The sequence below is a fragment of the Aegilops tauschii genome, chromosome 7, assembly GCF_002575655.3.
Source record: "Aegilops tauschii subsp. strangulata cultivar AL8/78 chromosome 7, Aet v6.0, whole genome shotgun sequence".
NCBI lineage: Eukaryota > Viridiplantae > Streptophyta > Magnoliopsida > Poales > Poaceae > Aegilops > Aegilops tauschii.
Window position 1 is genome coordinate 612,665,715 of NC_053041.3, and position 15,916 is coordinate 612,681,630.

General features: G+C 49.4%; 1 protein-coding gene across 1 annotated transcript; it reads right to left on the reverse strand.

Annotated features, from left to right (window-relative positions):
* Positions 1-13,088: 13,088 nt before the first annotated feature.
* LOC109735851 (putative F-box protein At2g02030) lies at positions 13,089-14,725 on the reverse strand. Its single transcript, XM_020295052.2, has one exon. It carries the CDS (start codon positions 14,646-14,648, stop codon positions 13,425-13,427), a length of 1,224 nt encoding a protein of 407 aa, XP_020150641.1. The 5' UTR covers positions 14,649-14,725; the 3' UTR covers positions 13,089-13,424.
* Positions 14,726-15,916: the final 1,191 nt, after the last annotated feature.

The window sequence follows — 15,916 nt, forward strand, 5'->3', positions numbered from 1 at the left end:
CAGAGGTCTCATACCTCTTGACATGGGCACTAGTCTGAAATCCCAATTTCAGTCTTTGGAACATCTCATATGTTCTGCGACGTTTCAAAACCGTCTTTTGTGCCACAATTTTAAACCGTTAGCATCACACACTGAACTATCACGTAGTCATCAAAACGTGTATGTCAGATGTTCGCAAGATCCACAAACGACGCTCGAGGTTCAGCACACCGAGCAGTGCATTAAGGACATAAGCCTTCTGTGCAGCAATGAGGACAATCCTCAGTTTATGGATCCAAACCGCATAATTGCTACTATCAACTTTCAACTAAATTTTCTTTAGGAACATATCTTAGTAGAACTAAAGCGTAAGCTACGACATAATTTGCAAAGACCTTTTGACTATGTTCATGATAATTAAGTTTATCTAATCAAATTATTTAATGAACTCCCACTCAGATAGACATCCCTCTAGTCATCTAAGTGATACATGATCTGAGTCAACTAGGCCGTGTCCGATCATCACGTGAGACGGACTAGTCATCATCGGTGAACATCTCCATGTTGATCGTATCTACTATACGACTCCTGTTCGACCTTTCGGTCTCTTGTGTTCCAAGGCCATGTCTATACATGCTAGGCTCGTCAAGTCAACCTAAGTGTATCGCATGTGTAAATCTGGCTTACACCTGTTGTATGCGAACGTTAGAATCTATCACACCCGATCATCACGTGGTGCTTCGAAACAACGAACCTTCGCAACGGTGCACAGTTAGGGGGAACACATCTCTTGAAATTTTAGTGAGGGATCATCTTATTTACGCTACCGTCGTTCTAAGAAAATAAGATGTAAACTTGACAAACATCACATGCAAATCATAAAATGACATGATATGGCCAATATCATCTTGCGCCTTTTGATCTTCATCTTCGAGGCGCGGCATGATCACCTTCGTCACCGGCATGACACCATGATCTCCATCATCATGATCTCCATCATCGTGTCTTCATGAAGTTGTCTCGCCAACTATTACTTCTACTACTATGGCTAACGGTTAGCAATAAAGTAAAGTAATTACATGGCGTTTTTCAATGACACGCAGGTCATACAATAAATTAAGACAACTCCTATGGCTCCTGCCGGTTGTCATACTCATCGACATGCAAGTCGTGATTCCAATTACAAGAACATGATCAATCTCATACATCACATATATATAATTCATCACATCCTTTTGGCCATATCACAACACATAGCATACCCTGCAAAAACAAGTTAGATGTCCTCTAATTGTTGTTGCATGTTTTACGTGGCTGCTATGGGTTTCTAACAAGAACGTTTCTTACCAACGCAAAAGCCACAACGGTGATATGTCAATTGCTATTTACCCTTCATAAGGACCCTCTTCATCGAATCCGATCCGACTAAAGTGGGAGAGACAGACACCCGCTAGCCACCTTATGCATCAAGTGCATGTCAGTCGGTGGAACCTATCTCACGTAAGAGTACGTGTAAGGTCAGTCCGGGCCGCTTCATCCCACAATGCCGACGAATCAAAATAAGACTAGTAACGGTGAGCAAACTGAACAAATCATCGCCCACAACAACTTTGTGTTCTACTCGTGCAGAGAATCTACGCATAGACCTAGCTCTGATACCACTGTTGGGGAACGTAGCAAAAATTCAAAATTTTCCTACGTGTCACCAAGATCAATCAAGCGGAAGCGTTACAAGAACGCGGTTGATGGAGTCGTACTTGGAGCGATTCAAATCGCGAAAGATCCGATCTAGCGCCGAACGAACGGCGCCTCCGCGTTCAACACACGTACAGCACGGGGAGGTATCCTCCTTCTTGATCCAGCAAGGGGAGAGGAGAAGTTGAGGGAGAACTCCAGCAGCACGACGGCGTGGTGGCAATGGAGCTCGTCATTCTCCGGCAGAGCTTCGCTAAGCACTACGGAGGACGAGGAGGAGGTGTATGAGGAGGGAGGGCTGCGCCAGGGAAGAGGTGCGGCTGCCCTCCCACCCCTCCACTATATATAGGGGCAAGGGGAGAGGGGGAGGCACCCTAGGGTTTCCCCTAGGGAGCGGCGGCCAAGCAGATTGGATCTCCCTAGGGAAAATCCTAGCGAGACTTGCCCCCCAAGCCAAGCAGGTGGAGGCTTGCCTCCCAAGCCAGGTGGAGGCGCCCCACCTCCCCAAGTAACGTGGGAAAGGGTGTGGGGGGCGCACCACCCCTTAGTGGGCTGGTTTGCCCCTTCTCCTTTGGCCCATGAGGCCCTCCAACACTTGCCGGGGCTCCCGAAACACCTTTCGGTCATGCTGGCCATAGCCTGGTACCCCCTGAACACTTCCGGACTCCAATACCCTTCGTCCAATATATCGATCTTCACCGCCGGACCATTCCGGAACTCCTCGTGATGTCCGAGATCTCATCCGGGACTCCGAACAACCTTCGGTAACCACATACTATTTCCCATAACAACTCTAGCGTCACCGAACCTTAAGTGTGTAGACCCTACGGGTTCGGGAACCATGCAGACATGGCCGAGACACCTCTCCGGCCAATAACCAATAGCGGGATCTGGATACCCATATTGGCTCCAACATGTTCCACGATGATCTCATCGGATGAACCACGATGTCAGGGATTCAATCAATCTCGTATACAATTCCCTTTGTCTATCGGCATGTTGCTTGCCCGAGATTCGATCGTCGGTATCCCAATACCTCCTTCAATCTTGTTACCGGCAAGTCTCTTTACTCGTTCCGTAATGCATGATCCCGTGGTTAACTCCTTAGTCACATTGAGCTCATTATGATGATGCATTATCGAGTGGGCCCAGAGATACCTCTCCGTCATACGGAGTGACAAATCCCAGTCTCGATTCGCGCCAACCCAACAAACACATTCGGAGATACCTGTAGTGCACCTTTATAGCCACCCAGTTACGTTCTGATGTTTGGTACACCCAAAGCATTCCTACGGTATCCGGGAGTTGCACAATCTCATGGTCTAAGGAAACGATACTTACCATTAGAAAAGCTATTAGCAAACGAACTACACGATCTTGTGCTATGCTTAGGATTGGGTCTTGTCCATCACATTATTTTCCTAATGATGTGATCCCGTTATCAATGACATCCAATGTCCATGGTCAGGAAACCATAACCATCTATTGATCAACGAGCTAGTCAACTAGAGGCTTACTAGGGACATGTTGTGGTCTATGTATTCACACATGTATTGCGGTTTCCATTTAATACAATTATATCATGAACAATAGATAATTATCATGAACAAGGAAATACAATAATAACCATTTTATCATTGCCTCTGGGGCATATTTCCAACACATCCTCCATCACCAATTTCATGAAGCTCACCGCCGTGCGTGAGTAATTCCATCGTAGGCTTGCTGGACGGTGATGGGTTGGATGAGATCTATCATGTAATCGAGTTAGTTTTGTTAGGGTTTGATCCCTAGTATCCACTATGTTCTGAGATTAATGTTGCGATGACTTTGCTATGCTTAATGCTTGTCACTAGGGCCCGAGTGCCATGATTTCAGATCTGAACTTATTATGTTTTCATGAATATATGTGAGTTCTTGATCCTATCTTGCAAGTCTATAGTCACCTACTACGTGTTATGATCCAGCAACCCCGAAGTGACAATAATCGGGACCACTCCCGGTGATGACCATAGTTTGAGGAGTTCATGTATTCACTATTTGTTAATGCTTTGTTCCGGTACTCTATTAAAAGGAGGCCTTAATATCCCTTAGTTTCCGCTAGGACCCCGCTGCCACGGGAGGGTAGGACAAAAGATGTCATGCAAGTTCTTTTCCATAAGCACGTATGACTATATTCGGAATACATGCCTATATTACATTGATGAATTGGAGCTAGTTCTGTGTCACCCTATGTTATGACTGTTACATGATGAACCGCATCTGGCATAATTCTCCATCACCGATTCAATGCCTACGAGCTTTTCACATATTGTTCTCCCCTTATTTACTTTTCCGTTGCTACTGTTACAATCACTACCAAACCCAAAAAGATTACTTTTGCTACTGTTACCGTTACTTGCATACTACCTTGCTACTAAATACTTTGCTGCAGATACTAAGTTATCCAGGTGTGGTTGAATTGACAACTCAACTGCTAATACCTGAGAATATTCTTTGGCTCCCCTTCTATCGAATCAATAAATTTGGGTTGAATACTCTACCCTCGAAAACTGTTGCGATCCCCTATACTTGTGGGTTATCAATACATGTGAAGGTAAACCAAAATACAGTTTTTCTCACATGCTTACACAAATGTTTCAATGTAGATAGACATGCATAAGTCAATGAATTGAGCCCCAACAATCTTATCAGAACTGCAATTCATGACATCAACATCTTATCTCTGTTAGGTTTTCGTCAAAGCTGGTTGTTGTTCACGTTTCTTAGGGCATTTTTTAACCGATCCCTTAAAAGAGTGGAGTATCCGGCCTAGTAAGACTTAGTGGAGTATTTATAATCCACTAAATTTTGGCCAGTTCTAGCCGATCCCCTAAACGTTGCGCAGCAAAACATAAATTTAATCTAATTTCAACCAAAAATTGCATGCCTTTAAACATAAGTTTAACATAGATAGTCTTGACACCTTTTCGAAAAAAAAGATAGTCTTGACAACCCAAATTAAACATGAGTTCAACATAAATTTAGACTTAAAATAACTACACTAAAATCTCAAACTAAACTACACTCAAATTCGATCGAAGTGGAGGTCGAGCCAGTCCTTCCTCGTGAGACCACCCTCGATGAGAGCTGGGTCCGGGCCGGTGCCATCGTCAGGGAAGACGCTCCGCCACTCCTCGACGTCGATCTCCTCCTCACCGCCCTTCGTGCCGCCCTCCTCGTCGTCGGAGATGACGATGACTTCACCGCCATTGACGGCGAATATCGCCTGCTCCGCCTCCATGAGCTCCGAGTGCTGCCGGCGGAGGTCATCCATGTAGGCCTCATCGGCGGCCTCCGCCTCGAGGCGCTCACTCGCCTCTCGGTCCTCCCGCGCCATCCGAGCGCTGACCACCCCTTGCTCTGGCGGTCTGAGGTGGACCGGCGTCGTCCCGAAAAGGGAAGTTCAGCTAGGCGGCGGCGCCGTGGTACCTCACCAGCCACAGGTCATATTCCATGGCCGTGACCCGATCCACTGCCATTGATGGGTCTCCCGGTCGGTGATCTCCGCCACCCACGTCCCCCACGAGTGCTTCTGGATGCCCAGGTAGGTCCTCTTCGGCAGCCGCGGTGGAGAGGGAGCTTCGGGGAAATCCGCGAATCGGGTGAGGGCTGAGGCGGCGGGCAGATCGGGCGAGCAGCGGCTGCTCGAGGATGCGCCGTCGGACGACGACCCTCGGGCATGGCGGCGCGGACCACCGGCCATTGGGACGAAAGGGGGAGGGCGGTGGACGCAGCGGCGGCAGGGCGAGAGGAGAAGAGGAGGTAGAGGAGGCGTAGAGAGGTAGAGGAAATTTTACTCGCCCGCCTTGAGCCGGAGTAAATATACTCGTGGGATAAGGGATGGAGTAAAATTTTCACTCCACTAACCGGGATAATGGATCGGCTAGGTGCGACTTATAGGAAATAAACGCAAATATACTCTTTTATGGTCAGATAAGGGATCGGTTAGAAATGCCCTTAAATGGTAATGTCAGACGGAGCTGTAGAGACGACATACATAAGGGGACTGCTCACATTTGATTGCTATTATCAACTGATTGTAAAATCACACTAGTAGATGAACGGACTTTAGTCCCGGTTGGGAAGGGCTTTTGGTCCCGACTCGCCAACCGGGACAAATAAATCGGGACTAAAGGCGCCCAAAAGATATTATACCACACCTGAATCATAAACCGGACGAGGGCCGACGGGGACGGATATCAAAATCATGGCACTACGTATCACAAACAATCATACAAGTAAGAAAATTATACAAGCAACTATCTAAATCATACAAATAAGATTTTTTTCATAAAAAGGGTAAGAATAAGAGCCTCACCAAGGTGGTGCCGGCGACGGGACGACACGGGCGATCGATGACGTTGAAGACGGGAAGGCACTAGGTAAACCACACCTACACATATGCAAACTAAGAGGTTAATTTGAGCTCAAATTGCATATAAATCAAATAAACTCCCACCCAAACCAAAACCCACAAATGACTGTACTTATAGAGCATGAAACGAGCTAAACTAGCAATGAGAGATGAAAGGACAAAGTTGCTAACCTTTTAAACACTTGGATAGACGGGGTGCCTCAAATCTTGACAAATCATGGCAACAATGGAGGATGAGCTCGAGCTAGGGAAAGAACAGAGAGGAGAGAAAAGAGAAAAATAGAGAGGATGAGCTTGGGTTCGGGCTGGACGAAGCAGGGTTTATGTAGGATGTCTTTAGTCCCGGTTGGCGATACAAACCGGGACTAAAGATCTACCTACCAACCGGGACTAAAGGGGCTCATAGGGGCCCCAGCCCTGCCACCACCCCTTTAGTCCCGGTTGGTATCACCAAACAAACCGGGACTAGAGGTGGCCGTGGCATCGTCTATGAACGCGCACACACACAGTACCCCTATGAGCATCTTCGAGAGAGTGGGCTGGCATATCATCTTGAGATTTACGAAGTCACTGTAGGCGCCTCGTCGTTGACGGAAACGTCTCCTACCACTGAAAGCGCATCGCCGGAAATACTAAAATAAATCCATAATGTGAGCACCAGAATTTGAACCCTGATAGGCCGGGATACCACGGTCCCTCTAACTATCCAACCACAGGTTGGTTCGCGTATATATATAGCGGAGATAATGAACCGACCGTCCAGTAGTCTTTGATCCCCGCCGCTTGCCTATATCCGACCCAACCCTACTTTCCTCGACACAACCCTAGCTTAGCTTTGCCATGGCTCCTTCGTCGGTTTTGCTCAGCCGCGAGGTTCTCTTCGAGTACGACCCGGAAAAACTCGATGGCGCGAGCAGAGAATCGACCGAAGTCGCGAGCGGAAGCAGCACAAGTGCACCAAGCCGCCAAGAAAGAAAAGACGCCGTCGCCTCCTACCTGAAGGTCGTGGAGGCAGACGCATGCTTCGTCAATCCACCGCAGCTCTCCTCCTTCCGCATACTCTCGCCGACAGATTCCAGCCCACCCTTCTGCGCAGACATCGACTCCGGGTTCATCGCGAGTGCGGACAAGAATCTGGTCGCCCTCTATGCCGGCCCTTACCGTCCCGGCACCTATGCAGAAGGAGGCTACCTGATCTACGACTGCAAGGAGAACTCCCTCTCGGCGATTCCCCAGCCCTCCTACGACAGCTCGCGTGCGGGCGTCGGGATCGGAGCCGCCGTCCTTCGCCTGACCACCAATGGCGGCGAGGGCGCCTTCGTTCTCGGGGAGCTCACCATGATACAAGGCTCCGAGCCCCCCGAAGCCGCGCTCCTGATCTGGCAGTCTTGCACCGCAGATTGGGTCGTGAAGACTGGTCGCTTCCCCCGCCCTATGTGCACTCCCGACCATGTCTTCACGGTTAGTGCTGGACGAAACGAGCGGGCTTTTGGGCCCGCTCGTGGCCCGTTCAGGACCGGACCGGACGGGCCAGGACCGGTAGGAAAGCTGGACGGTCCGGGCTGCAATATTCAGCCCGAAAAAATGTCGGTCCGGTCCGGTCTTTCACCGAGCCGCTCGGTCGGACCGAGAAAATGCAGTCACCGTCGCCGCCATTCTTCGTCGTCGCGGCCACCGGCAACCTCCGGGTGAACCACGATGTCTCGGAGATTCCCCTCTCCTTCCTACCTCTCCTCCCAGTGCGCCGTATCCTCTTGCCGCCGAACGCCATCGCTGTCGTGCGTGCACTGCTGCCGATCTGGAGTTCTCGAACATGGCATCGACCGCAACCGTGGCACCAATTCCTGCGGGTATTGCGGCTGCAAGAGCTGAAATCGTGCCATGACACGAGCTGCGGGTCAAGACGTTTTTCTTGCAACAGAATGGAACGAAAGAATAGCCAGGAACGAGTATTGCGGCCGTGCCATCCAATGTCCACCCGTACGCAGCTATATTGCCGCTGCATGAGCTCAAATTGTGCCATGCCACGATCTCCCACAACTGCCTGATCTAACTAACCTGAAACTAATCGAGGAGGTGGACATGCACACGTTGCATGGCGAGTGATTTCTGCACTACAGGAAAATTAAGCAGTAAACATGCACACCGGGCACCAGCTCTAAAGGACATACTCCGAACGCTCTACGCCTCGCCGGCACCACCAGGAAGTACTGGGGCACGATCCCGAACACTCTGAAGGTGAAGCAGCAGCTGTTGTTCGAGGCGTTTCTGCGCTTCTTCTGGACGAGGGCGAAGATTGTCAGTTAAATACGTGCTGTCAAACTTTGTGAAAATTCAGTTTAGTCAGTTTCAGAAAATTCAGTTCGTCAGTTTCACTCGCGCGCGTCGTCCAGTTCGTCCCATCACTCGCGCACGTCGCCCAACTCGCGCACGTCGTCCCATCACTCGCGCATGTCGCCCAGCTCGCCGCTGCACCCGCACACATCAACCCCGCCCATTCGGTCCCTTCGGTCCATTCGGTCTGGCCCGGGCTTCGTCGCCGCCGGTCCGGTCCCTGGGATCAGGACCGCCATGCTGCTCGGTCCGGTCCGGCCTGGACCGCCGGCGGCCGGTCCAAACGACGGCTCGGACCGGGACCGGACCGGCCCGGACCGTGTCCACCCTGATTCACGGTTGACATGTGCTTCTCATACGGAGATTACAGCCTCTGCTGGGTTGATCTGTTCAAAGGCATAGTAATCTGCGATTTGCTCCCTGTGCTACAGCCACAGCAGGGTCGGCCCGACGCCGACATCAAGTTCCGCTTCATCCCGTTGCGCCCAGGGTGCCCAACCTACGTCCGCGGCCGAAGGTACGATCGGCCGCCGGAGGCTGAGGACTTCCGTTCCATGGCCTGTGTTGGTTGCCTCATCAAGTTCGTCACCATGGATGGCTACGGCGAGAAGGACTGCCACGATGTATCCTTGACCTCATAGACTCTGCTATCGGACCTGACAACTTGGAGGAGAGACAAAGTGTACCGTGTGAGAGATATCTGGGCAGGACAGACCCACCGATTGAAGGGCTTGCCGAAAATCCTGCCGTCATACCCGGTCCTGAGCATGCACGAAGACGATGTGGTCTACCTAGTCTTCACTGATTTCCGGCAGGGGGCAGATCGGTTGGAGTACCATGGCCTGTATTTGCTTCGTGTTGACATGCTGCGTGAGACGGTCACGCACCATCCAATTCCAAGCACAACAGAACAGATTTGTGCCCAACCCTTCGCAAGTGATTGCAGTGCCTACTGTTGTTAATTAGAGGACCACATGCATGGTGCTACTACTACTACTACTACTTCCTCTAGCCACATATAATTTCGTTTGCATACTGCTGTTATTAGACCCCAAACACGAACAACCCACAGGTAATTCAAATCAATTATCAGTTATATAGTTTTGTTTTATTATGTGGAACTCATCTTTTGATTTTGAGGTGATATCACAGGGAGTCATAGAACTTGGGTTGTATATTTAGTTTGATGTTAAAACTTTGAAAATACGGATTTGTGGTCATGCATGGTATACTACGACTACTACTACCTACTCGATCTAGCCATATATAATTTTGTTTGCATACTGCTCTTACTAGAATTTGAATGCTTGTTTCCCACATCCAATCAACTCAAATATATAATTTCAGTTGCATACTGCTGTTACTAGAATTTGAATGCTTGCTTCCCACATCCCATCAACTCGATTGCTTGTGAAAATTTAACATATCTGGCCAATTCTACATGTTGATAACAAGATATATATCAGATATTGGCATAATTCTAAAAAAGAGTGGTTTAGTTAATTAGGGAAAACCGAGTGAAAACCAGAGTCAATGATGAAGAACCGAGCAAAAACCATCACAACCGCTGAGCGGGGCACAAAAGAAAACCCACACAAACCGCTCTAAGGAGGGCGTCAGCTAGGCAGCACGCAGGAGTCATCGTCATCACTACTCCCCTAGAGACGTCATCGCCGTCCCTACAATCTGAGCAAATGACTCCGACTTCATCATAGGCGGTCGTCGTCTCAACCCACAATGCAGAGGCCATGAGGGGTTACGTGAAGATCCGCACAAAAACTAAGCCACCCACGACCAAACAGCGCAACACCGACTCTGATGGAGAACTACGAAGGACGAAACCAAGCACGGTTGGCGCCACGGAAGATCGCCGAAAGGGTCACCTGCAGCGAGTCATCGTATACCACAGGACCCCGCCGCCGCAGCTTCGACTTCACAACAACAGACAAACAGAGGAAAACTTGTGGACACGTCGGAGAAGAGCCGACTACCTCAATCATTGCCACGTTGCTGACATCGCCCCCACAATAATCGTTGCCACAGGAGCCAAGACGTCACAAGCCGCCGCTATCCACCAGTCCCGCTAGCCGATGCCGGGCTCCCAAGACGAACCCCCAAGATGGAATAGGACACCGAGGCACCGCCATCGTCCGATCACAGATCAAGGGTCCCCCCACCCCCCCGGAGAGGCCAAACTGGCCGAATCCACGCAGGAGGGGTGCAGCAGCAAAGCAACGATGCCTCCAGGAAGGTATACAACAGCCACAGCCGCCACCATCGCTGGTGACGACACAAGGCCGAGACAGGGTCTTCACCAGAGCTTCCACACCACCTCAGTCGCACATCATCCTGCACCGGCGTTGGCAAGCCCGCCCACCAGCACCACCATCGAAGCTGCCACCAATGAAGAAGAAACACCAAAATCAAGGAGCACTGCCTGAAGCCAAGAACCACCTCGGTTCCGAACCGCAGCCAAACATCAGAACCGCAGCCGTCGGAGATCGGATCTTCAACATCCGTAGCTTGAGGATCCCTTCCTCGCCATTCCGAGCCGCTGATCCGCGCATCACTACGCCCCTCGGGGGCGAAGCCACAGCCCGAGGGCCGCACAAGCCACCGAGCCCCTCTACCACGTGTCCCGCTAGGACTCCACCACGCCGGAGCAGGACAAGCAGGCCGCAACTCTGCACACAGCACTGCGCCGGGCCGGCAGGCCCCTCCGCACGCCACCACACACCCTCCCGCGAGGACAAGTGCGGCCACGCCACCACGGGCCGCAGAGCAGAGAAACTGCACGCGCGCGGCCCTGCCCCCGTGCGACACCGCCGCATCGCCGTCCTCTCCGGGGCACGCCGCCGTCGCCAAGGACCTGCAGATACTGGCCGGAACCGCCGCGTCCCGACCAGCCCGCCACCTGCTGCAGCCACTACCGACCATGCCTAATCTAAGCTCAGACCCCAGACGCGCGCCCTTCATGCAACAGCGCGAAGGGGGCGTCGATCCGTTGCATCATCCCCGCCCCCGCGTTCCCGGAGCCACCGCACCAGCCTGCCCACGCCGGCGAGCCGTCATCGCCGCACCCAGTCGAACCCGCCCGACAGCTATCGACGCCATGACGAGAAGCCCCCCCCCCCCCCCCCCCCGCACCATTCGGCGGCGGGGCCGCCGCCGCTGCGGCGACGACAGGAGCCAACAGCAGGGGGTGAGGAAGCAGGGGGTGGGGGGAGAGCTTGGGGCAGCGGACGGGGTAGGGGATACAGAGGGAGTACTGTCGAGCAAAATTAAACTGGTGCAAGCTTGGTGATGAGAACTCTAGATTCTTCGACATTGCAACAAACTGTCAAGCTAGACGAAACAAAATCCTGTTGATAGTCAACGACAATATTGTGCATTTCTACACGGCGGACAAGCTGCATATAGCAACCGAGTTCTAAGCGAACATTCTGCCTGGGGTGTGAAATTCCAGCGCAGCCAACTATTAACTTATCCCTCCACTCCTCTTGGAAAGATATTTTGCGAGTGATCAAATTATCACCCTATAACAAGTGCCCAGGGCCAGATGGTTTCACAAAGTTTATAAAACAAATTTTCTCAGTGTTCTTTGAGTTCAAATTTGATATCCCAGGAATTAATCTAGCACACATATCCCTACTTCCCAAGGTTAAGACTTAAGACTCCGCTGGGAATCACGCGTTACCGCCCAATTGCGCTGGTCCATAACCTCATCAAGCTTCTCACAAAGGTTAAGGATATTAGGTCGCAGCAGTTCATATCAATGCTTGTTCATTGCATGCAATCAGGCTTTATCAGAGGACGTGCCATACTGAAAAACTTTGCTTTAGCTTCGAAACTCGTGCAATGTGCTCAGAAGCATAAAATGCCTTTGGTCGTGCTGAAGATGGATTTCCAAGAAGCTTTTGACTCCATCAGTTGGAGCTGCATTCTGCAATTACTACGACAGAAGTTTTGGAGACCCTTGGGTCAACTGGATTAGGAATATCTTAAAAACTGGACAAAGTCAAGTAATGCTAAACAGGTGAGTGGGCAAGGTGATTCCGTAAAGTTCTTCGAAAGAGAAACTCTGTTTCCCATTAATATAATCCAACGTTAGGCCCGCTCAGCAAGTTTTTTTTTTCCGGCATCTCAGTTGAGCCGAGAAAAGAGCTCCATTTTGTGCGGATACATGTAACCGAGACGACATAATTCTAAAACTAGTTTCATATGTCACCATTAAAATCCAAACATGTAAGGAAGTTACAGATGTTTTATCCGGGGAAAGCTGAACCAAGAAGAACCAAGAAGATGTTTTATCCTTGACTCGTTTCTACATGAACGAAGGAAAAATAAACGCAAAACTATGGAAACAGAAAACAGCAGGAAAACAGGACTAGCAGTACTCCCAACATATGACCAAATCACCAAGGCTATTTCTTCAATCATAGTAGCATTAATCTATCAAAAACAAAACTTTGCTAATTAAGGGCCAAAATACACATGATGTAATCCTAATAAAACATGTTGACACACATAGCATCTGTTAACCTCCTGAATTGCCCAAATTGCATAATGGACAACAGAGATCAAATTGACGGGCTATGGAAGTGATACAGAATAACATTTCAAACACTAAAAATGCCTCCACTCAGAGAGCATGACCAGGACCGAACGTCTCATCTTGCAGTAAAAGAAAGACTGAATTTCTAGTATTAAAAATGTCACTTGTGCATCTTAACCGCGATGAAACTAATGCAAATTTGGGAGGCAGGGAGGAGCAGTAATGAAAGGTTCTAATATCATAGATCGATACTTCATACTTCAGAACATTAAAAGGATATTCAGCACATCATAATACACACCAAATGATAACATCACAGGTGCTACTGCAACCATCCAAAATGGCATGTTCTACTGCTGGTCTTCTAGTACTACTAAGTAAGAAGAGCTAAGAACAGAAGATATGATCTAAGTGGTAGCAAAGCAAACCAGGAATCATCATCATTCAGACATGCCCTGTGGAGAATGGAGGCTCCTCATCCTCTTGCATCTTATGGCCTGGAATTGGAACAATGCTCTCTTTGAGGCGGAGGTGGGTAAGCCACATGCGATACTGACTCTTTCCAATGTTCACAATACCTAAGAACTTGCCATCAATATCACAGCGCAACACATATTTGTTGTTAAACCAGATCAGCAGCTCACGCTCGTTTAGCACAGCCATATCATTAAACAATTGCACTGCATATTCGAGAGGTCTACTCTTTTTCTTTTTTAAAGAAGTTAAATAAAGTTGTCTTGATGCCTCCACCGTTGACAAGTCAATCCGGTACTTAAAAGCCCATATTTCAGCCTCGTAATCCTGCATCACCCAGACATCCATAGAAGTGGACTTGGAAACCGAGCCGCCACACCAAGCAAGCGTCCCCTCCATGTCGAACAACTTCCTATAACGGCAGGGCTGGGTGGGACTGCGCATCCACCGGAATGACTCTGTTTCTGTGTCGTACACAATAATATCTCCACCACCTCCTGTAATTTCACGTTTGTCATAAGAATGCCAGTGCAGGCTGCCATTGTAGTGTACGGGTGATGAACGGTCAGATGAAGAGTGCAACTTGTTCCATAACTTCTCTTCTGCGGAAGATGATGAGACTGTTGGCATTGTGACGCTGATGCACCTTGGCCTGTTGGATCCCACTGTGAGAACATATAAGCTGGATTCAGACGTCTGATGTGACCGTGAGACCCAGAGAACCCTGTATTCTCCAGTTGGATGGTGCCGGTATAAACCGATCATGATATTGTGGATGCCTTGCCCAACTTGAGGCTGTGGTAGGAGAGCATGCTTGCGGGTAACCGGATTGCAGATGTAGAATTTGTGTCCCCGATAAATGATAAGGAAGCCATCACAGACGCCTTTGAGCTGATCCTCGAAACGGCGTTTCGAGCCTAAGGGGAAAGGCCAAAGCTGTTGATTGGAAGCACCAGCACCGGCGTCGCCCAAGACGACATGATTGGCAGGCCGTCCCAGCCCATCGACAATGGGGAGTGACGGCTGGCGCCGGTGGTGTTGGAGCATGAATTCAGGTGTGGATGTAGCACTACGCCATGATGTGTTCACAACTCGACAGCGGCCGACGTCCTTGGACGCCAACAGGACGAGTATCTTGTTGATGATCTCCTCGGGCAGGTCCTTGAACAGGGTTGCGCCACTCCTGTCTGGCATGGTGCTCCGTCGAGTCCAGTGAACTGAAAAGACGCGGCGAGTAACTCCTTCAGAGTTCAGACCAGTTTCTAATCTAAATTAGAAAAAAAAAACAGCAAGTACAGTACAGGAAGGAGGTGCGGTCAAACCCTTGGAGACGGGACGCACGGAGATGGATGGTCCAGTAGCGGCGGCGGCGAGCACCGTCGGCAACGCGGGCGTGTTCCTTCACTTCCTGGCACGAATACAGGAAAGATTTAAGCGCAATGGAGAGAAAAACAAAGAGAACGCGCCGGGGAAGAGTGATGCTCACCTGCGTCAGAATGCGCTCCAGCGTGCTCCCATGGAATTAGGGCGTGAAGCGGAAGAGCGGCTTGGTTGAGTGAGGTGACCGAGGGCGGCGGATCAAACCCTAGAGGGGCCGTGCTCGTCCGCACCGAGGCTAGGAGGGGAAGTCGATCTGGAGGCCATTGCGCGAGGTGCGGACTGCGGGGAGGAGGCGAGCGAGATCGATCTGGAGTCCACGAGGCCGGCGCCGGCTGGCCGCGAGCTCGATCAAGAGGAATGGCGAAAAATTAGGTCTTGCAGCGTCTTTTTTCACCTCGAAGATAGAGGAAGAGATTGACTCGGCAGTCTTTTTGTTTCTGAACGGTGGCTGGGTCTTTTACAAAAAATGCCATTGGCCCAAAGGCCCGGTTTACTGGTTTATAAAAAATGACAGGATACTTTACAAAAATGCCATGAAAATATTGTTTTGCTTTACTTGGTCCACTGTGCAAAAATATATATATAATGCCATGTCAGTAAAAACAGAGACAAAACTTTGGCTCTGTTAATTTTTGAAAAAAAATGCAATCTCTTAAAAGTGACCTGATAAAAAATACCATCTTTTAATAAAAAATACCATCTCTTCATAAAAATGCCATCTATTAATGATAAAAATGCCATCAAGAAAAGAAAATGTCATCTCTTCATAAAAAGTTAATGACATCTCTTAATAATAAAAATGCCATCTCTTAATATTTATAATACTGCCATGCTAATTTATAAACTAACGTGCTAATTTATAAAAAAATGTTTAAAATTGTCATGTGACATAATTTCCAAAATTTGTAAAACTGCCATGCTAACTTTGGGAAGAAAAATGCCATCATGGTTCTAAAAGAAGATAAAAAAATATTGGGATTCAAACCAGGGTCCTCCATGTGCAAGACCACACCACTAGCAAGTGGGGTGGCGGTGGAAAAGACATTGTTCATTGGTTTGTATCCTCACAGCGAACCAGTTTC